This window comes from Anopheles ziemanni, chromosome 2, assembly GCF_943734765.1.
Source record: "Anopheles ziemanni chromosome 2, idAnoZiCoDA_A2_x.2, whole genome shotgun sequence".
NCBI lineage: Eukaryota > Metazoa > Arthropoda > Insecta > Diptera > Culicidae > Anopheles > Anopheles ziemanni.
In genome coordinates, this window is record NC_080705.1 from 65,732,075 (window position 1) to 65,755,360 (window position 23,286).

Genomic DNA, 23,286 nt, shown 5'->3' on the forward strand with positions numbered 1-23,286 from the left:
CCCGCTCCCCCTCGATAGGGTGCGCGTTACCGTGAAGGCCCGAGACGATCGGTGCCCGTCAAACAAAGGTTTTCGTTCGCGTCTGCGTCATTTTGTGTAGTGTTCGCATAAGTTTTCTATGTTTTCCATCGTACCGTAGACGACGTCGCTGGGCTGGGACGTGCCACTTTTGCGCTGCACAAGAGATGTGCAAAAATCACCCGTGCAGCGTGTTTGGGTGGGTGCTGTGAGGAAGAAGATGACAACCACGGCCATCGTCGAAACGTCCGCGGGGCACACGTTGGGAAACAACAGATCGATTCCCGCAGGAAGTGTCACTAGTGAGGAAAAGTCCCTGTCATGGTTTCCCCATTAAGGATGTAAATTTGTGCTGCAACTGTTTGTGCTTGTGTACGGAAGCGTATTCTGTCTGAAGTCTGTTTTTTTCTTCTGTGCGTGAAACGAAAACGAAACAACCTTATTCGTTGGGTATCATCCCCTCTACCCTATCAAATGTACGTTCAGTGAATCAGTCACCAATCTATCGCTGTGGGTTTATACTCGTGACGAAACAAGGGAGTTAAAGTCCAGCAGGCGGAGGGAGGTCAAACGCAAACTCAAGATGGAAAACGACACGGGCGAGCCGTCGGAAGTCGTGTACGGCACGCACGAAGATTCCGCAATGGTGATGTCAGAGAAGGTAAGATAAAGGTTTCCCATAATTCGGGTGCCATGTGATAGTGTGCTTAGGTTTTCGAGGAAATGGTCAAAACATATCTCTTATCAGAATATCGGTGCTCAAACAAAAATAAAAATAAAAGGAAGCCTTCCTCTGTGGAAGCGGTTGCGTTCAACGGACCATTAGGTGCTTTCCGGTGCCATGCTTTGATGCGTCCCGCTGCTTCTCATGCGGTCGGCGCCTTTGGGTCGACGGGTAAAGAAAGTCCGATGCATATGGATATACTAAATCTAATTAGTAGCATTGCGAATGCCTCCCCAACGTCTGCTTGGGTGATTTCTTAGTGGCCCGGGGTAGCGTCGGGCCTGTTGTCGACGTCGTGGTCAAAGGAACGGAGATTGTAATTTGACACCCGGAGCATTCGGGGTTTCCGAACGTAAATTTGTCTAAAGTACACAATTATTATGGTCTTTAGTTAGTTATACGTAAATAGCTTATGCATTAATCAAATAGATGAAGTCCGTAAATGGGAATATTTGTGAACAAGGATAAACTTTCTTTCCACTTTCATTCCATTTCTCTATCCAGGTACAATCACTGGCCGGAAGTATTTATCAAGAGTTCGAGCGTATGATTCAGCGCTACGATGAGGATGTGGTGAAAACGCTTATGCCTCTGCTGGTAAACGTACTCGAATGTCTCGATTCCGCGTACCAAACGAACCAGGAGCAGGATGTGGAGCTGGAGCTGCTGCGCGAGGACAACGAGCAGCTGGTGACGCAGTACGAGCGGGAGAAAAATGCACGCAAGCAGGCCGAACAGAAGCTGCTCGAGACGGAAGATTTGGCCGAGCAGGAGAACAAGGAGCTCGCCAGCCGGCTCGAGTCGCTCGAGAGCATCGTGCGGATGCTGGAGCTGAAGCACAAAAACAGCATGGACCACGCGAGCCGGCTCGAGGAGCGCGAATCGGAGCTGAAGAAAGAGTACAGCAAACTGCACGAGCGCTACACGGAGCTGTTCAAGACGCACGTCGACTACATGGAGCGGACGAAGCTGATGATGGGCAATTCAACCCACTCGCAGGCCGGTTCCGCGTCCGAGCGGCTCGATGTGTCCCGGTCGCGCCTGATGCCCATGATGCGCTCGACCGGCCCCGTCTCGTATGGGTTCGCTTCGCTGGAAAACTCCACCATGCTCGACACGGAAACGCTCTGCAGCGAGGAGGACAGTGGACCCGACTCGGGACCACCCTCGTTGCAGAACGAAATCGAAACGAAGGCGACCGAGAAGGTGGAAGAGGTCGATTCGGCGAAAACACCGGCGGAAGCAACGAGTGCCGGTGCGGTCAAGACGCTCCAAAGTCCCACCAGCGGTGGGGCGGTGTCTGGAAAGACGACGACAAAGAAGGAGCAGCGATCGGCGAACATGCTTTATCAAGAGCTGTCGTTCCAGGATGATAATTTGGAGAGTGAAGAAAACGAAATTACCGGAGCCTGGGTGCATCCGGGCGACTATGCCTCATCAGGTACGAGCCAATGTGGGACCAGTTTTATTTTTGTTTCATATTACACACAAACACACGTGGCTGCCATCAATTGCATGTTTGTGCTAATTAAACTATCAAAAGATCGCACTTTTAACACCCTTGGACGTTTAACGACGGTTGTGTCCGTTGTGCAATCACTTTCTTTGATGTGGACCTTTTTTATATTCACTTTAATTCCATTTGCAAGCCAACGCATAACATGGCATGCAAACTCATGGAGTAAAGCTTGGTTCACAATCAGAACGGAAATACATTTAAATTAAATTTCTTGAGGCTGAGTCAACTGTCGATTGCTCAAACATTAATTGCTTGTTGCGTTATGAATATTATCTTTTTAAATTCTATTAACTGTTAACTACTCTAATGCTCTAGTGCATTCTCCATTGGAATAGACGAAAAATGTATAATGAATAATGGGCAGTTTACTGTAATTCTTGTGATACAACATAACCGTAAAAATCGGGGGCATTTGTATCCTCCTTATTCCTTACGCGGATGAACTGAATTCACATTTCTTTTTGAATGCCACTCCGAAATCAAAATCTATGGCATTTACTAAATGCCTTAAATTTTTCCTTTTGGACATATACGGTATCGCTTAGTTATTCTAATTTAAAATCGAGATAAATTCGTAATGTAAATTGCGAACGAACGCAAAATTTCTATTCACATGCAAAATCCATTAACGCTTTACTAATAATGCAACCTGTTTCATTCGCTTCTCTACTTTGCAGCTAATGATAACTTTTTCGGTAAGTTGAAAAACATAAAATACGCTTTTCCATGTGCTTTTTTATGTATGTTGCACTTTTAGTCTCTGTACAAATTTTTATCACTAAAATGCGTTTGTTTTGTTTGTGATTTGTGCAAGAAAAGATGCAAACATATTGATTGCTTTCCGTCCTTTCAGGTATGGGTAAGGAAGTGGAGAATTTGATCATGGAAAACAACGAGCTGTTGGCTACGAAGTAAGTGCACACAAAAACAGGGCATTTAGGATTGCATATTCTAACATGGCTTATTCTCTGCAGGAACGCGCTCAATATCGTAAAGGACGATCTAATCGTAAAAGTCGACGAGCTGACGGGTGAGATCGAAATTCTGCGCGAAGAGCTGAACGCCGTCATTCTGGCACGCAACAAGCTGAAAGCGAAGGTTACCGAGTTGGAGGAAGAGTTGAAGAAGACCAAGGCGCAGGTGAAGCAAGCGTCCTCGTCCACCACCGACCAGGAGGAGGAGGGTGACGTACCGATGGCGCAGCGGAAGCGTTTCACGCGCGTCGAAATGGCGCGCGTATTGATGGAGCGCAACCAGTACAAGGAACGCTTCATGGAGTTGCAGGACGCCGTCCGCTGGACGGAGATGATGCGTGCGTCGCGTGTCGAAACGCTGGACAAGAAGTCGAAGCAAGGCATTTGGAAGTTTTTTAGTAATCTCTTTAGCTCCAACGACAGGCCGTCGAGTGAGTCCCCCGGGCGCCTTCATCAGCGGTACGGCGGTGTGAGTGCACAGGCACCCCACCAGCCCGGCTCGCTGTTGCCTGCCATGCCCGAGGGACGGATGCTTATTGGCGCAGGCAGTAGTAGTAGCGGGGGAGTAGGCATAGCGGGTGCCCTCTCGGGTGCAGGCTCTTCGACGGCGCTCATGCGCAGTGGCCACCCGGGCAACATACTGGTTCTCTCGAAGGAACCCGAGCTGACGCAGTCGGAGAGGGCGATGCAGCGGCGGCGGGACCAGTACCGGCAGGTACGGGCTCACGTTCAGAAGGAGGACGGCCGGCTGCAAGCGTACGGTTGGAGTTTACCTAGTCTCAAGCCCTCGAGTGGATCCGGGGCAAACGGTGGCATCGGTGGAGGAGCCGGCGGTGGTGGCGGTCGTCCGACCGGCAGTGGTGTCCCGGTACCGGTTCCAGTGTACTGTCGCCCGCTAGCGGAAGCAAGTCCACACATGAAGGTCTGGTGTGCCAGTGGGGTGAATCTGCAGGGTGGCTACATGAAGGATGGCGGTTGTATCGTTGGCGCGGCCAGCATATTCTACTCCAAGGAACCGGTCGGTGGAGCTGTCGGGGCACAGATTACCGAGCTCACGGGAGACGAGGCGGCGGCGGACCCGAAAGATCTGGGAGAAATCTTGGAACGGAAGCTGTTAGCTCTCGGCGGCCCAGCCTCGATGCTCGATGCCGATAGCGAACTTAGCTCGTACGTATGGATATGCACGAGCACGCATTCGGCCAGCACCGTCACGGTGATTGACGCGAAGAATCCATCGGAAGTGCTGGACTCGTTCCCCGTTTGCCAGAACCATCTGCTATGCATATGTACGGTACGTGGTGCCCTCGAGATGGACTACGCGATGCTGGAAAACAGTGAAGTTACTAAATCAGGTAAGCAGGAGGCCCAAGAGCAATAAATGGTTGCTAGGATGCTGTCTTTGTTATACATTTTCTAAGTGATCGCTGTAGTTATGTGCATACTGAGATAGAATAAGTGAGTGTGTAGAAACATCACGGACAGTTTTTGTAATTATTATTTTTTTTGAATTCTTATTCACTCTTTTGCTATTTGAATCCCTTTTCAAGGTTGTGAATCTTTGTTTTTAATCACAAAAGAGTAACTAAAAGATTCGAATCATTGTGATGATTGTCCAGTATGATTCAAATTGCTAAAAAGAGTTTTTGCTCTCATTACTAGATACACTATAAGATACACATTTACTTTTTCAAACGTAGGTCATAGTCTTGAGAAGCCTGGTGAATCTCCGGACGATATCGGTAAGGTTTCGTTCGAAAAGGTTATACGACAACCGGTAGAGACGGCCGCCGTGGACGACCCGAAAGCTACCGAGCAGGCCCAGGAAGTGGTTCCACCGCCCGATCCAGTTCCCGAGCAGGCAACCGAAGTCAACAATGATCGTGATCTTAACCATAATAATAAGGTACGGGCGAAAAGTTGATTCGGCATGGGAAATAATGCATATTAGTCAATATGTTTTCCTTGTTTTGTTAATAGGCTTGCAACGCCGTTGTAGAGGATATCAAAGTAGACACAAAGGACATTACCATTACACTTGGTGGCGTAGTTGACGGGAATGATAATACTATCGCCGGGACGACATCACCCAACAAACCGTTACCACACCAGCAGTCGGCCGCGATCGAAGAATCGATATCATCGATCGGGCCAACAATGTGGCTTGGCGCGCAGAACGGTATGCTGTATGTACACAGTTCCGTCGCGCGATGGAACCTCTGTTTGCACAAGGTAAAGCTACCGGACTCGGTGCTCTCGATCGTGCACGTCGAGTCGCGTGTTATCGTAGCGCTCGCAAACGGTACGGTCGCCGTGTTCCGGCGGCAGGTAAACGGCGAGTGGGATCTGAACAGCTATCACCTTCTGACGCTCGGCTCACCAAAATACTCCGTGCGGTGCCTGACGATCGTTGGGGACAAGGTATGGGCGGCTCATCGAAACAAAATCCACGTCATCGATCCCATCACGCTGTGTATTCTGAAGTCGTTCGAGGCGCACCCGAGAAAGGAAAGTCAAATCCGACAGATGGCCACCACCGGACTGGGTGTCTGGGTTTCCATAAGGTAATGCCAAAATGATACATAATCAGCTAAAAGCGCAATATTGGTAATAACACCTTTTTCCGTCCTTTATCAGACTGGATTCTACCTTAAGACTGTTTTCGGCGGAAACGTACGATCACCTGGAAGACATCGACATCGATCCGTACGTATCGAAAATGCTGGGAACGGGCAAGTTAGGCTTCTCATTTGTGCGCATTACCGCCCTGCTGGTATCGTGCAATCGGTTGTGGATAGGTATGTCTGTTTGTTGTGGCGGCATGGAGTACCGTTGTGGCCATTTTGTTTAATGTGTATTTTTTTCTTCCCTTCATTACTCCCTTGCAGGAACTGGAAACGGAGTTGTGATTTCAGTACCGCTGACCGATGCTAGCGGAGCTTCCAATACACCGTACTCACCGCGCTTCGCTAATGCTCAACTTTCTTTCCACGGGCACCGGGACGCGGTGAAGTTCTTCGTCTCCGTACCGATGAATCCACCCAACCACGGGCTCCCGACGACGTCGAAGGATATGCTGGTTATATCCGGTGGTGAGGGCTACATCGATTTTCGGTTAGGTAAGTGGTCGCGCTTTCGTTCTTACTAACACAATCGGCTTCACTAAATTTACCACTCATTTCATCGTTCGTCCTTCGTTCATTACAAACAGTCATACATTTAGCGTTTATAGCTTTGCCCAATGCATTTTCGTGAATGACGTTATTGGAAGTTTCTTAAACAATGTAGATGTTTCTCTTTCTAAATGGAGAATTGATGAAACAACGGCGTTAAAATGTTCATTCGTCTTGGGATTTAAATAATTGTTGATAACGCAAATTGAAAGAACTCTGTGTGCATGATGAAATCTATTGCATGAAACTACCGCATAATCGTTGTTTTTCGTGCAACAAAAATGATTGATTTCTTCTGGAAATCCAAATTAAAGTCAAAAAGATGTTTGTTTCGCTTTTGAATGCTTTGTTTAACCGTTGGTTAATGATTTTTCAACTTACATTTCAAGTATAATATAAGCAAAAGTTTGGAAAAATGCTTCTCCGTAGGATGCATTTTGTAGCTGTTGTTCAGCGAGATTTATTAAGCTTGTACCTAGTATAGTACCCTACTGCCAGCTCTATTGATTTGCCGTCAATTTAGTAGTGTTGAAAATGTGTAATCGTTGTTTTTTTGCCTTTTATTTCTACACCGTCACATTATTGTTCACTTCCCTTCCTTTCTTCTCTTTTTTTCTCTCTCTCTCTTCTAGAAGAAATAGTAGAAGATGTATGCGATACCGCAACACACTTATTAGTTTGGCGTGTTAGCTCATCGTATGATGATTTATGTTTGTAGTTAAAAACAGAAACGTACCAAATCCGCAAAAATGAGCTATCGAATGAAGCAATGCTTAAAAGCGTCCAAGCACTTATTAAAGATCAAATAGAGATCAAAAGCGAATCCCTTCAGACCCGTCCATTGTTCTTTGAACCTATTTGCAAAGGTATGTTGCTTTTAGTTTGTTTTGTTTTGTTTCTTGTTAGGTTTCTTTACGTATTTCAATGGTCTTTCTCGTACATGGTATGTTTGATGTTGTACCTTTGGACTTTAACTCTGTTAGTTTTGCGGTGCTTATGGATGTAGATATTGTATTCTTTTTTGCTGTAATGCTGCCTTTACTTCGTGTGATTTCCCTATATATTATGAACATATTTCCACATGAAACACAGAATTGCCAGACGCTAGCGGTGGTGCTGGTGGTGAATGAACAAATAACATCGTGGGCGGAAGCCATTAATTTAAAAAGCGTTTTCTTGCTTACTAGCTTGATGGTTTATAAGTACTATAAAATGTGTTTGGTATTGTTTTGCTTTTACATGCAGCTTACTGTGATGTTGGATTATTTTAGGAAGTTTCATATGACATAAGCAACCCATCCGGTTGACAAAAAAATAAATTTTTGGTGCTATCATGTAGTTCCAGCAAGAGTCCCAGCAATTTGCCGTGGAAAAACTTGCTGTAACTACATGACAGCTGCAAAAAATTTGAATTTTTGTCAATCGGGCATTTCTTTTAAGTTACATAAAAATTGAAGTATTTTTAATTTAGCATTTGAAACATGCAGTAAAAATGGTTTAATTATTTACATTCATTCAGTTGTCTTATTTTTTCTTAAATATTCATTATATATGAAGTCGGTAAAGATTTCCTTCGTTTTTTCTTGTCTTCTTTCACAACGCATGATTGTAAATTGCGTATTTCTCTAGTCATTTTTCAATGTTTTCTTTGGTGTATGTAGCTGTTTTATTACTTTTTTTTCAAGTTCGCCTTTGTGCTAGCTTTTTAAGTATTATGTACTACAATCCCTCTATAATGTTGTACATTTTGTATTTTTTTTTCAATTTCATAGATGATTATTTAAGGTTTCATTCGCCTATTGTGCATTCGTATGAGAAGTTTTAGCAATCCAATTAATATATGCTTACCATTTATTGTCCATACGCAGGTGACGGAGACATGGAGGCGAGTGTCGAACTAGAACCGAACCAAACGATAGAAAATCGCAATGAAAAGAGCTACATTATCGTATGGAAAGTCAGCAACCGCTAAGACGGACAATACTTTGATACTTGGATGGGGGTAAGGTGTGACATACGTTGGCTCAAACCATAAGGACCTTACAGAAGACGATGCTGAATGGAAGGAGGCATCTGTTAAGTGTTCAAGGTGGAATGATGAACTCAACAACATGCTATCTTTTACTAGGTCTTTTACACAAAGCATACACAAGAACAACCAGAACATATTTGATAAAAACTAACACAGCTAGATACAAGTAAATCACGCAAGAAAAAAATATTAGGAGATGAGGTGAAGGTGTTTGAAAAAAGAGGTAAAAAGTGTTTGAGAGTGAAGTTTAAACTATTGTATCCCAGTTTAGTGCCGTTGCTCTTTTTAACGCGTTGTGTAGCGTCCGTTCAGTTGCATAGAATAATACTAAACCGCGAACAGAGTGCTAATAGCGCATTGAGGGGTAAAGCGTAGTTCTGATATGAACACATTTTTATCACAAAACTTAGCGTACACCTTTCCCATCACTCATTCTCAGTTGGTCGGTTCTCTGTTGGTTACTGAAGGAAGTGTTGCTTGCCAAAATAAAGCAAATCCTTTTGTAAAGGCTTAACCAATGGGTATAATAGAAATAACAGTTAGGAAACTATAGGACCTTAAAACATGATACCTACCAACATCCCCGTATCCGCCAAAGAATAAGTTTAGTACAGTGAGTTGATTTTCTACTTGACCCCAAAAATATCTAGGCAGTTTAAAAAGCATACAAAAAACATCAAACCCGTGGTATATACTAATATGATTACATTAATGATGGTTACGCTTGGATTATCTTACTCATATGCTACCCTAGTAATGCACTAGGTGGACAAGCTGTCCTAAGGTGGACATTAAGCCAGGAGAAGAAGTAGCTAAAGACACGATAATTACAGTTATGCTGAAGCAAACAAAACAAAAGTTTAACTTTAGTAGCTACTATTTTCGTTTTCGTACGAGTTTTTATTGTTTTTAATTTTGTAAATATTCTCTTGCGTTACACAAATTTAGTGTGTAGGATCAGTTTAGTTAATTTTTTAACCTGTGTATGTTTAGTCATTTTATTATATATTTTTAAACTTGTTTTACTAGTTTTCGTTCGAGTAAACAAAAAAGGGTTTTTGCTGTGCTGCTACAAAAAAATTGACAACAAATTTACTAACACCAGTTGCAGGAACAAATGTCGGTTAGAAAGGCAGTAAAAAGGCAGATACTTTTAATGCAGTGTGTATGGTTTATAACAGTAAATTTTAAATTTTAGTTATTTACTTCATGTTCTGTTCGGAGGTTACTTTAAATCGTTCGATTTACTGAATCCCTGTGTATGCATTTTGCATACGATTTGTACATTTTGCTTTTGAAAGAGAAAGATTCGGTTAACGTACAACTTCCAAGGCAAAAGCTTGCGATAACTAGCATGATGTAAAAACTATTTGAAGAAAACAGCAAATATAAGTAATCAATGCATAATTCGTTGTCTTTAAGAAGGTAATAGGTGGATGAATTGAAAGAAATGATTCATGTATTTAACCATTACAGGCCTCTTTTATCTTCGCAGGATTCGTCAAATAAGGAGACATAAAACAAGGCGTTGCAGTGGAAAATAAGAAGGTAAGCACTATACATTTTTTTTATGATACATACAGATACATGAGATACATACTGCCTATACTCGCGTATACGTCCCATTTGAAAAATTATCATATTGAGAAAATAGCGATTGTAATTTTTTACATACGATTATGTTTTGCTGTTATTAGTGGTAAACAATTTATGATTGTTTGATTACAACTTTTGTATTGTAACATAAACATTTCGTTGAGAACGACATTTCATATTAAAAAAATGTTTTTAATTCTAAAATGGTGAAAATAAACCTTGATGGACACGATATGCGGGTACTTTCGAAGGCGAAAGCAAAAGTACTCGCATATCAGTCCCATACTATAGCATACTTTGTTCACCTTGCACGTCAAAACATCGATAGTCATGGGGATAACTCAAAAATGATGGAAAGTCAAATAGGACAGATATGCGAGTGTCAGTGTAAGAAAAGACCAAACATTTTCGTACTCTCTATTTATTTAGCGAACACATTTCACCGCTCCGTTCCGTTTTCCACTTTTGTTGTTGTTATTTCTTCCCTCTCTTTGGACTATAAATATATTAACGTTTATTTACAAATATTAGTTTTTGTTTTTTTGTTGGTTTCATGTTTTTCTCCTTTTTTGTTTTTTTGTTTTTATCTGTTAGCTCCTCTGTCCACTTTTTATTTTCGTCTATTCTCAATTTCACAACCATTATGTAATGAAAACTTGCTGGGAAGCATAAATTATGATTATCTTATTCATTTCTGTGTTTTTTCTCTCTTTTTGTGTTATTTTCATGGCGTGTTTCGCTTTGTGATTTTTTCTTTGCCTTTTCATTTGTCATTTCGGTGTATCGATTTAAGTGTCTGACTGACGTGTTTAGATGCTAGTTTGTGTTACTCATGTTTACATTAGAATGGCACACCAATTATACTCTTTCCCTACGTTTTAGGTCTTGTTTTAGCTTCTCTATACGCCGCCTGTTGCACGCGCCGCCGCTTCTTTGCGTCGAGTTGTTTTTTTTTGTCGAGTGGAATTATCTAGCCGCGTTTCCCCCGGTGACGTCTTAAAAGTTACAATTTATTATGTTTCCGAATGGCTTATGTTGTGGTAATTAGATCAAGTTGATATTTCCTTTTTGTCCTAATTTATGTATTGACGTTTTAGAGTAGAGATCTGGTGCTATATTCAAACAAACGGCGAAACGGGGAAAATAAATTAGAATTTCTCTGTAAAAAGAAGGACTGATTGTGGTTCTTATTGAATGGAAGAACATTTTCGCAAAACATAATGTTTACATTGCAAAGCATACAACAAGTTATGGAAGAAGCTTGGAAGAATGAAGGTTCGTCACCTGTTTAGACATACTCGACAAAAGAAAACAAAACAATCATATTTAATACGTTAGCTAGATCGTCGTAATTGTGGTACTGGCTGGCGTATTCAAAAACTTCTTCAATTGTAAATTTCCCTACACATACACACACACACACAATCTGGATCGATTTTTGATAATCGTAGGCGCTGCGTAGCCGTTTTGTTCTATCAAGACACAGCAACGTTTTCTATCTCAAATTGTAAGAGTGTCACATATGCAGTAATGCGCAGCCATTTGCAGACTTATGTTGGTTTGAACAATAGATTTTGTTGTTGTTCGCAGCTGGTAGACATTTTTTTCTGGTGCATCGAGCGGTGCACTTCACAACTGGCGTTTGGGGTTTTCTTCTTCTATATTTTAACTTCATTGACTATCGAGCAACAAATCTGTCTGTGTATGTGTACTCTCCGTCTAACTATCGTTTCGATGAATATTTTACAGTTTTCAGCTTCACCAGGGCCCGACTTGTCCCACGCCTGTACGAGCTGTTCGGACTGTATAGTTTGTTCGAAAAATCATTTAAATTATTCTTCGATTTGGGCTGTTTTCGCTTTGCTTACCTTGCTTCGTTTACGACATAATTGCTTTTTATATTTAACTTTTTGCTCTGCTTGCTTGGATCTTCTCTTTTGTTTCATGCTTACATCTTGATTGCTCATCTGTAATTCTAACAACTATGACGTGAAGTAACTATGAAAAATCGCCATCCATTTATTTTTGCTTTTTCCTTACTTGGCTCTTTTTCTTACACTCGTACACATACACACTCGAATACACACGCACAAACTCACTTGCACACCGTCACACACATTCACACGTATATACTTGCCTACTCTGTCTTTGTATTACACTGTTCTCTGCTTGTTTTAACCATCTGAGTTGTTAATTGCCGTTGTTGTGTGACTTACATGGTTTTCGCTGCTTCTTACACTCGAATTTATTTAGCTTCGCTTTGCTATTAGGCTATACGATGAGATGGAAGAAGAATTGTAATGAGCTGTTCATTATCTGTTCGCTTATTTTGATCTCTTCGGTACTGTAATGCAGTTCAATTCACTAAACAATAAAGCGTCACGCGACTGCATTAAATTCACTTTGCTGCTGAGTTGTGTATGTTGTGTGGTATCTTAAGCTGAGAAAAAACGTAACTAAATCCTAGATTTCACTGCGTGTAGACATTTTGCGGTCAATCTATTAGCTATATACGTTGATTGAAGATGTTACTTTTAATTTTCAGGGGGGTGGTTTCCCCCCCGATTTTTGCGTGGGTGGTACCGGTTATGGCGGTTTTTGATTCGCTGTTTTGTTTTTCGTTCATTGTTTTGATTTGCTACAATTTACACTTAAATAGACGTTAAAGGAGACGAAAAAACTCACTCATCAGTTTCGTTATTGTAAGTAGGACTGTTTATGTTTCGTTAATCAATTCTTTTGATCTTTGTTTTGTCTGTTCTCCTTTCTATTATGTTTTGTTTTATCTTTTTTTTTTTTTGTTTTGCTCAACTCATGCCTGTTACCCATTCTTCCTGCATATCCAATCTGCCATTTGTATGGCTTTATCTTGTTTCACATATCATCATCATCAGCCTCTGAGTTAACATTTTTATTTGCCTTTGTTATGCTAATTCTTTTCACATGAAAGTTTCAACTTGCTAGATTGATTTGCTTTTCACTCGTTCGTTTTCGACTGGGATGTGTTGTAAGCTGTGGTGTTACGCTTTAACATGATTATAAAATACAGTTTCCATAAACGATACATGCTTTTTGGTGGAATTCGAATTTACTTCAATTAGCAATTTCTTCAAACTTCTGCTTTGTTTCATTTACCCTTTTGTTGTGGAGGTTTTCATTCACATTCACCTCCTGTTGTCGTGCCGTGAAAGTTTGCGTGTTGTTTCGTTGTGCTGTTGCATCGTCTATTTCTTGCATTTTTTACCATATTTCTCTGATATGTCTATGTATTTAGAACCTATCAGTTATTGTACGTCCATCTATCCGAGCGGGAATCGAATTTGAAGCAATTGAGTTTGCAAAAAGTACGGGTAGCAAAAAACAGAAACTAAACAACACAACCACTTGTCCTAACGCAGAGTATAACTCACTAACGCAATCTCACAACACTCATTTTACGTTCGTTTCGTTTTTTTTTGTTTTTGCACATCCTACTATCAACTACTTCTCCTACTACTCGTTCGGTACATTCGCTTCCGATGGTTTATCTTCGTCGGAGTCTAGCGACAGGCAGTTGCGCAGGAAATCCTCCATCGAGCGGTACACGTGCTCGATCACGCCGGTGAGATCGTGCCCTTCGTCGGCGTAGCTCTGCGAAATAAAATGGTGGGGAAAGAAGCAGAAAGTTACCCCAAAGATGATCAGTATCAGCGCGATCGTAGCTAGAGCCTTTCCGGGCCTAAGAAAATCTAATGAGAGAAAGGGGGCCGCAGAAAAACAAGGCAAAGTACCTAGTCAAAACTATTTGGACGTGATTGGAAGAATGCTCAACTAGGCTATCAACTCTGTTGGTAAATATAAATTGTACTCGAAAATGGTGTTGTTACATGCAAAATGTGCCTTTCTTCGGGGCGCTTCCATCCACCTATGCAGAGGACTCTTGTGGCCCCACAGTGAAGCATTTATCCAAATGTTTATATTCGCTTGTGTAACATTTCGTGTTGTTTGGAATTGTTTCCGACCGGAAATGGAAGTATTACTCCTACGATCTCTGAACAGAAAAATGTGAATTGTCTTTATAATACTTTTACCCATTTCTCATGTCTCTTGGTATGGTGTGGATGTGGTGCATTTTTGTTCTCGAAGTATCATTTTTGCTGTTGCTGTTCTGTGAGTTTAATAATTAACTTTTATACGTTCGGGATGTACTGTGTCATACGATGGATGTCGTGTCGTGGAGAAGTGTCTAGTTAAAAACTATCCAAACTTGAAAGCTCAAAAATGAACGCTAAGAAAACATAAATGAACAGCAGCTAAAACCTCATCGGTCAACAATCTGTGGAAAACAAAACGAAAAAGAAAACTACAAAACAAAATTTCTACCAGGCAGCGTTTCGAAACAAAATGGAACATAAACGAAAAATATGCTCTATTTTTACGTTGAAAAAATAAATAAAACGACTTGCTATTTTTGTGACCAATTTAGAATGAGCAATTGCTAAAGATTCAAAATTAGCAATTGAAATGAACAACAAAAAATTAAAGCTTTGCAATAAAATTATGTCGAAAGTGATCAGTCCAAAAGTTGCTTCAAGGTACAACGACCCTTTCGATCGTGTCTAGTTAAAAACAATGAAAAAAAAGAAGAAACAAACACATCACCAAAGATCTATAGAACTCTATCGCTCGGCAAAAGTGAGCAGATGCGTGTTGGAATATATCGGTCTAGGATTTTCAGATAAAAGAAAGTAACGCTAATCAATTCGTATATTCATCACCTGCACCAGCAATACCCATCGAGGTGGTTGGGAGTTGGAAGGAGCGAACACGATATCCTGTTCCAAGCATTGTGTGCTCGCAAGTGCAATAAAGTGGTCGCGGTGATGCAGTTTTCGTCACGGTTCGCGCAGAATGGTTTTGTAACTAATAACTCTTTTCAGCGACGTTTTCAAATAAAGTTCATGGTTCGGGGTCAGTTCGGTGTGGTTAGCGTTCGAGCGGCCGGCAGCAAGGCAGGCAAGCACATGCACGCCCCTTAGGGCGCGCATTTGCGGGGAAGGGGCTCTTCCACCATGCTCTCACTTACCAAGTAGCGAAATATTGTCCCGGACTCGGAGAGGGAACGGGCCAGCTGGATACCGTGCTGGTACGGTGCGGTGACATCGGCTAGGCCGTGAATGAGGAAGTACGAGTACGAAGGTATCTGGCGTCCCTTCTGCGTCGCGTCCGCCTCGACGTACGCTTTGTAGTTTTCCGCCGGCAGTCCGAGAATTCGTTCGGTAAATATGGAATCTGAAGTGGGGGGAAACGCAGAAGGGGATATGCATGCTAATCATTGGCGGAGAATGGGTTGCGTCGGCGGTACTTACTATAGTACAACCAGTCCGTGACGGGGGATACCGAGATGCCACACTTGAAGACCGGCTGCTGGGAGCCTAGGATCATGGCCGTTACGTACCCTCCGTAGCCCCATCCCCACACACCGACGCGTGTTTCGTCGAGAAACTTCAGTGTGTCCAAAAGGTGTCTAATCGAAACAGGAAATAGCGGTTCGTTAAAGTTTTTCAAATCCACTATGGATAGACAAATTGGAAGCTTAGAAACTAACCTAAGAGCAGCGATCTGATCCTGAACCTCAACCCCACCGAGATGGCGATACAGTGCCTGCTTGCCCTGGCCACGCGCCCCTCGGACATCCAGCCGGATGTACACCACATCGTTGTGGCTCGACATGTAGGTGCCCCAGTCTATTTTGAATTCCTCCGAGACGGACGTCGACCCGGGCTTTCCATTGCTACCAAAGACAGATACAAACACAGGGTTAGGTCGGCATTCATGTTCCGAAGAGACGAACCATGCTCGGGCACTTACACCTCCACCAGTACGGGGAATGCGGCATCCCGTAGTTCCTCGCGCCAGCTCGGTGGCAGCAGCAACTGCACCGACGCCCGGGTACCGTGTGGCAGCGGAATCTCGAACGAACGTTGCGACGGTAGCGCCAACTCCGCGAGCTTGCTGGCGTAGAACGGTCTGGTGTCGTAGAGCACCCGCATGAGCTTATGATTGTGGGCCGCATGGACAACTAGTTGAGAGGGTAGAAGGAAATGTTTCAAATGCCCTCAGATATAGTAGGGTTTGTTTTGCCTCCGTTCAAACTCACCAGCTAACGGAAGGCCGGGACCTTTGCATTCCAGTATGTAGTGATTGATGCCTACGTGTTGCGACACGAACGGCTGCGCACTGACAAACGCATCGAAGAACGAGCAGTTGCTGTAGTAGTACCGACTGCCCCAGAGGACGTCACTCAAATCGCAGGTGATGCACGTAGGTTCCGCTCTGGAAAGGGCAAAACCAACATAATTGTGGTATTAATATTGCACAAAGATTTAGAAACTTCGATAGCGTAAGAGAAATGTAAAGTTCCTAAAGATTCTAGTTGTTTCGATGCAACACGTGATGCTCTCGTACCTTCGCAAATCGTCGCTGACGGGATCTTTCACTACGTACAGATGCTGTTGGCCGGGCTTTTTCCCGTGCGTCCCGAGATAGTAGACCAGATGGTTGTACGTATCCCAGGCCAGAATTCGTATCACCTGTTCGGGTTTTACAAGCAATGAATGAGAGGACATTAGCATCGCTTAGAGGGTCACACGGTTCACTCAATGTACAGCAGCAGTACCTCGTATCGACCGTGGGAAATGACAGCCATGCGCTGTTGCGTGATTGTGATGTGCTTGATGTGGGTAAAGTGTTCCGTGCCCGACTCCTGGATCCCAGCCATAAACAGGAAGCTGTCCCCATCTGGTGAGAATAGCGGATGAGGTAGTATATCGAGCCATTCGTTTTCGGGCGCTCGCTCCGAGTGGTGCTGTAGGGATGGGAAAGATGGTAAATTGGCTGGTGAAAAACGTCCCCACCAGACTCGGCAAGATGCAACGCGCTAGTGCCTACCTCGACACACTTCCACGTGGGGCTGTAGCAGGAGGAAACGATCGAAATATTTTGCGAGCGGGTCATCCACACGACCGACACGTGCACGTTCAGATTGCCTACCCAGCTGGCTGATATAAGATAGTGTTCTCTGTAGAAGGGAAAGCAAGAGATGATAGGATGAGTGCACGAGTACCGGCCACGCGCAGTGAACGGATTACTTACTGTCCCTCAAGAGCCGCTGGACGGATTACTTCCCATTTTCGTATATTGCTTACATTACTTATATCGATCACCCACAGCGAGACGTCCGGGTTGACCGAGCCCGGCGTTGGATAGCGTATCGTTTTCGACACGGGGAAAAGCTCACGGTTGCCTTCGCCGCTGGCCGCGATCACGGTGTTGGACGTGAACCAAGGAAATGTCATCATGCCGACCCGCGAGTCGTTGAAGGTGGCGTACATGAGGTGCGTGCCGTCTACTGAGGTCCATAAAGCACTAAAAGACTCAAAAATCTCCTCTGCCACAACCGATTTGCGGTGAGTGCACATGTTAGTTAGGTTTACTGACGCCCGGGAAGGTTGGGAACTCACCTTGATATAACCAGTCAGGTACACCATTGTAGACTCTGTTCTCTTCTCCGGTGAAAGTTAAGCGATAAACCTCTTCGTCCGATGGTGATTGTCTCAAGTATATATCGTTCTCGGCCACGATGATCATGGCGGTTGTATTGCCCGCCCAGGAGGCATGCTGCAGACGGGCCCTTTGAACCTTCGGCGATTCTTTCAATCGTACCGGCATGTGATGGCTGGAATGTAAACGGACAGGTGATGTATTCTTTAATGTTCTGTTGCAATACGGTTTATACAATACAATCGATAAACTAAACATATGCTGATAGAATCACAAAGAACTTTATGAAACTTAGTGTCAAATCGTCATACCACGATTCAGCTATGGTTTTATATTATGTAATTAATTCTGAATTAATATATTTCTTTGGTTTTGAACACATTTGACAAAAAGGGCCTGATTTTGATAAAAAGCCTGTTAATCCGGGTCAGATGTATCAACCTAAAACTTTATCATGTTTTTGGATAAGGTTTCAAAAAAAACTTTGTAAAATCTTGTTTTTTATAACTTTCGGAAAGAAACATACATCGTCAATGTACGATTTTCTTTGGATTTTAGATAACTCCATTAAATTTAACACACATTTAAGCTTTTTAAATCTTATCAAACTATTTTTTTCTTTTGGGTTGAATATATCAAAAACATATTTGTGGCCAAAGGATTTTTTTACAATTATTTTATACACTCAAAGGGTTTTGTTGTTAACGTTTTCATACTTACTCATTCGATACGTCATATACAGTATACAAAGCCGTGAAAGATAACCTATGATGCTGTAAAATTTACAATCGAAAAGAAAAAAAATGCGTTTCAAAATGGAATCGAATTATGCAACAACGGAATACGCCGGATCGTCTTACCTTCTTTACATTGTGCTTAAACAGAACGTACTTCAAATCATGAGAACAGTGGTAGCCTTTAACGTTAATTTGTCTCTGCAGAAAGGCAAAAAGTGAATGAAGTGAATTGAAAAATATGAGACATTTGGAGTTACATTTGCTATTGCTTTCATCCTAATTTCACCAACGCGGAAATAGAATGTCTCCCATCCCATTCGAGGCGCTAACTCACCAGAGTGTGATTTGTAACTAGCGTGGCTACACTGTTGGTGGCAGTGTCGAAAACAGCAAGGCCTCCATCATCCGCCTGGAATACAAACTTCTGATTGTTGATCCACACCGAAGGTAGCCGTTGGGGGGTTATATCCTTCTGCAGAAACTCGTCCAACTTCATCCGTCTCCCGGACCAATAGAGTAGTTCGTCGACATAGCTGGAGCGGACAGGGTTGGCGGAGAAAGGGAAGAGAAGGAAGTCATAAAGGTAACGAGTTTTCCCCCAATACCCTCCTTTTCCCAGGGAGAGAAAACTGAACTCTTACCCGAGCAGGTATATCGCCGTTATAATACCGGTTATGACAAATCCTATCACTAGCAGCGAAAACACAATGCTCCGCCAGTTGTGTCCTTCGGCAGGAAACAAATCCTGGAGCAGAAAGATAAAACAAATCATGAGCAATGAATGCAATCTGCGTACAGCTTCTTCCTTTTGCTTCGGAAATGAATGTCGCGTACCGCTTCTTCCTTTTGCTTCGGATCGGCCACCTGCAGTGTTTCATCTGGCGGCAGGCGCCAGGAACCTCCGCCGCCCCCGGCACGATCTGTATGCACATTTGCGTGCATTACAGAATTCCGAGGTGCTATAGTTTCGAAAACCCGCCACGATTTCTCCTTGCTTTGGTTTGATCGTCTGTGATTTCAGTCCTGTCGTACATTTATAAATTCTTCTTTAATCCTACCGTTTTGGTGACGCTGTGGAAAGAAAAATATATTTAAAAAAAATTAAACAAAAAAACTTTGAAGAATGATTTACGATTAACCAAGTGGCCATCGGCCAACGTACACCCAAACACACACGAATTCACCCCCAAATACCCGATCGCTTTAAATTACGTACTTCATAAAGTCAATGAAGCAGGCAGAGTTTTTTTTTGTTTCTACAAGTCGTTTTAAACGTTTAACAAATAGGAAGATTTTTTTATATTAGAAATTCCACAACAAGCTTCTTGGGACAGTCCTCAAAAATTCCTACTACATCGAGTGTCCACATGGCAGGGGGCACATTTTCACCAAACACCATAACCACCACCATCATCGTTATAAACGCTTGCACCTGTTCGCTGTGTTCACTTGGATGGACGCCATTATAATTGACACATTTTCACCTAGTCCATATCGCATTGATTCTGAAGGTACTATTTTAAAAACCATGCACCCGTCGAGAGCTGGCGTGCAACTGGCCACGCTCCGAGTGGCTGACCGTTCACCCCTAGGAGGGAGGAGGTTCGCGGAAAGTTCACTCGGAACATGAAAAAGAAACAAAAAATGTAAGGAAATGCCCCCCTCATCACGTTCAGTGGCAGGAAAAACACCATGCCTACTTCAATCGATACTATATTTCCATTCGATCGTTATCCTGCGACCAGAGATTTGACGCAAAAATGAAGATGGAGACGCACGTACAGGAAACTAGGCACCACACGAACGCACGGACGGACGTTCCGTCGGGTTGAGCATTTTCTTCTTTGTTTTTCCCCGCTCCTGCTAGCGCCAACGTTTGGTGTGGATTTTTTCAAACTCGCACAAATTGGATTGGTGAATGGTGTTTTTGCACTGACTCCAAGCACGGCTCTCGCTGACCGCAACAGATTTAAAAGCCTTACAAACATCGACACATACACACGCACATACACACGGCCATACATATTGGCGCTCACACGAACGCCATCCTGGCGCTGGAGCACTGGAGTGTAGCGAAAGGCAGGAAACGCAAGCCTTAGTTCCTTGGCTTGGCCGTCGCGCTCGCCTTTGACCTATGGAAGCACCGAAGAAAAATCACTTCACGTCTATCTTTCGGTGCGATCTCCTTCGCACTTGGGGGCCGATGGCGCCAGAGGCGGGCCATGGGGAAAGCATTTAGCGTACCCAACCAAACTCGCCACAACGGGCCGGAAAAAGGCGCCCCATTAAAACGAGGAAAACGCACGCGTTCCGATCCACGAAAGTGGAGAAAAACGCACATGTGCACATACACTCCATTGTGCGAGGTTATGCGGATACATTTGACCCTTCAACCGTTCTCCTCCTCACCCCTCCCGACCCTTCAACCACTGCTCGATTTCGCTACTGGTGATGTGAGGTTAGCTCTTCGAACCGGATTTGTTTATAGCTCCAGCTTTCGGGTCGGTTTTGGGTGGGCGAAAGGAAACTCGGTTGTGAAAATGCTTCTTATGTTGCCCGTAAAGAACACAACAGCGCGGTGCCTTCCTTTACATAATACAAGGGTGCCTTGCGATGTCCACATCGAAAACACCCCTGGACACGTCCTGGGGCGAAGGGAAACTCCTTCCAATCGGGTTGATTCACGATTATTTTACCTCCTGACATCGCGGGGGATGATTGCTCACCTAGATAATCCCCGTTCGATTTGAAGGGACGGGCTTTCACTCGGTCACTTTTCCACACAACACACCACACACATACACACACGCGCGCACAGAGACCACTGCGTTCTTCCTGCCCGGGGACGCGTCGTTGAGGCAGCGCTTCCAACACAATACCAGCGCGATTCAACCGACGGTGGGAGGCCTGTCCACCACCGAGGGGAACGACATCGTAATTTACTGCTTCATTACCACGAGTGGGCCGGTGGGTGGGTATGGTGTTAGGGTGATGATAACCGATGAGGCGCTAGTTTCCCGCACGAATATGCTATCATTTGCGGCCCGCTGGCTTAGAAAGAGAGTTGGGGATTTTGTGGAAATGTCGACAATGGGGGGCGGCAGCGGGTTCGCGGAAGATTATACCAAAACTAAAATAGAAAATAGACCATCGCAAAGACCTGTCGCTAAACAGAACCGCGTCCGCCGCGTTCCAACACGGACGAGAACACTTCGGTGTGGCGTCGAGGATTGATGATGCGCCCATCTCATCGTGCCCCATCGTCGGACGTCGGAGATGTCGAGAGCGGCAAAGAGAGCAAGGTACATATCCTTTTGCTCTGAGAGTTGGAGGGAAATCCACAGGACTTCGCACACAAAAAAGAATCTCACGCGTAGTCAATGTTGGGTCAAAAAAAAAACCGGACCGGAGAGAGGCGCCAGGGTCGGGAAAAAGCGCAACTTGTGGACTACTACCATCTCCTATCTAGTAGCCGTTGGAGGATCTCCCGGTGATAATTGACTGCAATTTGTTGTTTTTGTTACAACGTCCAATCATGGCTACCTTTAAAGGGAACCTTTCTTGAATTCGGAAATCCCTGTTCATCCACAGAATTTAGCTTTATTTTGTTTTCCGTTTTCCTGCACAAACGCCATCGGCACACAGCGAACTTCTGAAGACCATCCAGAAGCACCGGGCGTGCGCACTGGAAAGAAACGGCAGAGTGCTGCCTCCCGTGAGCCCCAAGAATCCGAGTTCTGATCGAGGGCCGTACGCAATCCTTGGGATGCGGTTATGCGGAGTATCATCGGCCCTTCGCTTCCCAAGTTTTCCCAAAATGCCTTCACTCTCCTTCTCTCTTTCATTCTCACTCGCCGCAGTAGTATCCTTTGATTTCCTGGCGTGTCATCTGTGTTTTCGGTATTCGGCTTCACTCTACCAATTTTCCATTTGCCATTTTTTCTCTCGTGCGTGGTTCCGTTTCCTTTTTGATTTTATCACACTTTCGGATTTTCCTTTCTTTCTCTCTTTTGTTCGTGCCACTCACACTCGCTCGTGGAATGGGGGGAGGGGGAGGAGGTTCACTTTTGTATAATCGCCAGGAAATCCATTCCGCTGCTGGGATACCAGATTTTTGCACCTTCAGGCTGGCATATTTGTTTTTCCTTCAAGAATAGCTTCCTTCCTAACGTGTGAAGATGGCACATTTTTAAATCAAGTTCACCTCAAGTGAAATTCGTTCCGGGCACTTGAGGGCACTACAACACTTGGTTCACACCAACAGGGGAGCAAATTTTCATTGCACAATAATGTCCCCAAAACTAGAGGAATTTGCTTCCCGCACCACTTCGATATGGTCGCGTAATCGAGCGATAGTACGATGTCCGTGTGTACCGTTCTGTGCGTGCGTGAAAATTTACCTTTTATGCAAGCACACAGCCGAACAATGCTAGACCACCATTCCGACACCATCAAAACAGGTCTGACCGATGGTTTGCCATCCGACGATCTGACGACGAGTACGGCGAACGATGCTTTACCACCGACGATGCTGGCCGGACCGCAGCAGCAGCAGCAGCAGCAGCAGGACCGAGAACGCACCTTTTCGGTCCCCGATGGACGAGAACCAGCGCGCGACACTCGCGGTCTCCTGTATACTAACACCACTATCACCCGATGGCGAGTATATGCCTCGGCATGCTATGGTCGTCCTCTCTCTCTGCTGCTAAATGTCTTTTTTTTTTCGAGCCGAATGCTGCCATTCTGGCTGCCCGCGATGATGATGTTGCTGATGATGGTGATGATGACGATGGCCATGATGGTGAGAAAATTCCCTTTTCCCAAGTCCCGACCCGAAACACCAGCCGCCCACTCCTTGCCCACCCTTCGATGTCAACGCCATCCATCCTCGGGCCCCATCGCGTCAACGCGCGTTCGCGTGTGACTGTAGTATTTTCGCTGCTTTTTCCCTGTTTCGCGGTCAGTTTAAAAAAC

General features: G+C 44.1%; 2 protein-coding genes across 2 annotated transcripts; one reads left to right on the top strand and one right to left on the bottom strand.

The window, feature by feature from the left end:
- Positions 1 to 216: 216 nt before the first annotated feature.
- LOC131281369 (JNK-interacting protein 3) lies at positions 217 to 9,624 on the top strand. Its single transcript, XM_058310697.1, has 10 exons — positions 217 to 679; positions 1,247 to 2,183; positions 2,939 to 2,956; positions 3,115 to 3,172; positions 3,236 to 4,587; positions 4,933 to 5,138; positions 5,213 to 5,796; positions 5,870 to 6,030; positions 6,121 to 6,351; positions 8,274 to 9,624. The coding sequence occupies exons 1-10, from the start codon at positions 602 to 604 to the stop codon at positions 8,375 to 8,377; spliced, it is 3,729 nt and encodes a 1,242-aa protein (XP_058166680.1). The 5' UTR covers positions 217 to 601; the 3' UTR covers positions 8,378 to 9,624.
- A 3,901-nt stretch (positions 9,625 to 13,525) lies between these two features.
- LOC131280953 (dipeptidyl peptidase 4) lies at positions 13,526 to 19,254 on the bottom strand. Its single transcript, XM_058310199.1, has 16 exons — positions 19,147 to 19,254; positions 18,954 to 19,057; positions 18,647 to 18,845; positions 18,436 to 18,510; positions 18,296 to 18,348; positions 17,536 to 17,750; positions 17,168 to 17,462; positions 16,964 to 17,093; positions 16,692 to 16,880; positions 16,481 to 16,605; positions 16,173 to 16,348; positions 15,884 to 16,094; positions 15,621 to 15,806; positions 15,382 to 15,539; positions 15,099 to 15,304; positions 13,526 to 13,663 (listed from the first exon to the last, which is right to left on the bottom strand). The coding sequence occupies exons 1-16, from the start codon at positions 19,252 to 19,254 to the stop codon at positions 13,526 to 13,528; spliced, it is 2,568 nt and encodes an 855-aa protein (XP_058166182.1).
- Between the last annotated feature and the right edge of the window lie 4,032 nt (positions 19,255 to 23,286).

What these genes read in the sequence shown, in the direction of transcription:
- LOC131280953 (XM_058310199.1), bottom strand. Translation starts at nt 19,254, where the DNA reads ATGCACGCAAATGTGCATACAGATCGTGCCGGGGGCGGCGGAGGTTCC. An exon ending in ACCTGACTGGTTATATCAAG is followed by an intron (nt 17,463 to 17,535) that starts GTGAGTTCCCAA and finishes CGGTTGTGGCAG; the next exon opens with AGGAGATTTTTGAGTCTTTT. An exon ending in CCACGTGGAAGTGTGTCGAG is followed by an intron (nt 16,881 to 16,963) that starts GTAGGCACTAGC and finishes CCATCCCTACAG; the next exon opens with CACCACTCGGAGCGAGCGCC.
- LOC131281369 (XM_058310697.1), top strand. Translation starts at nt 602, where the DNA reads ATGGAAAACGACACGGGCGAGCCGTCGGAAGTCGTGTACGGCACGCAC. An exon ending in GTGCAATCGGTTGTGGATAG is followed by an intron (nt 6,031 to 6,120) that starts GTATGTCTGTTT and finishes ACTCCCTTGCAG; the next exon opens with GAACTGGAAACGGAGTTGTG. An exon ending in CTACATCGATTTTCGGTTAG is followed by an intron (nt 6,352 to 8,273) that starts GTAAGTGGTCGC and finishes GTCCATACGCAG; the next exon opens with GTGACGGAGACATGGAGGCG.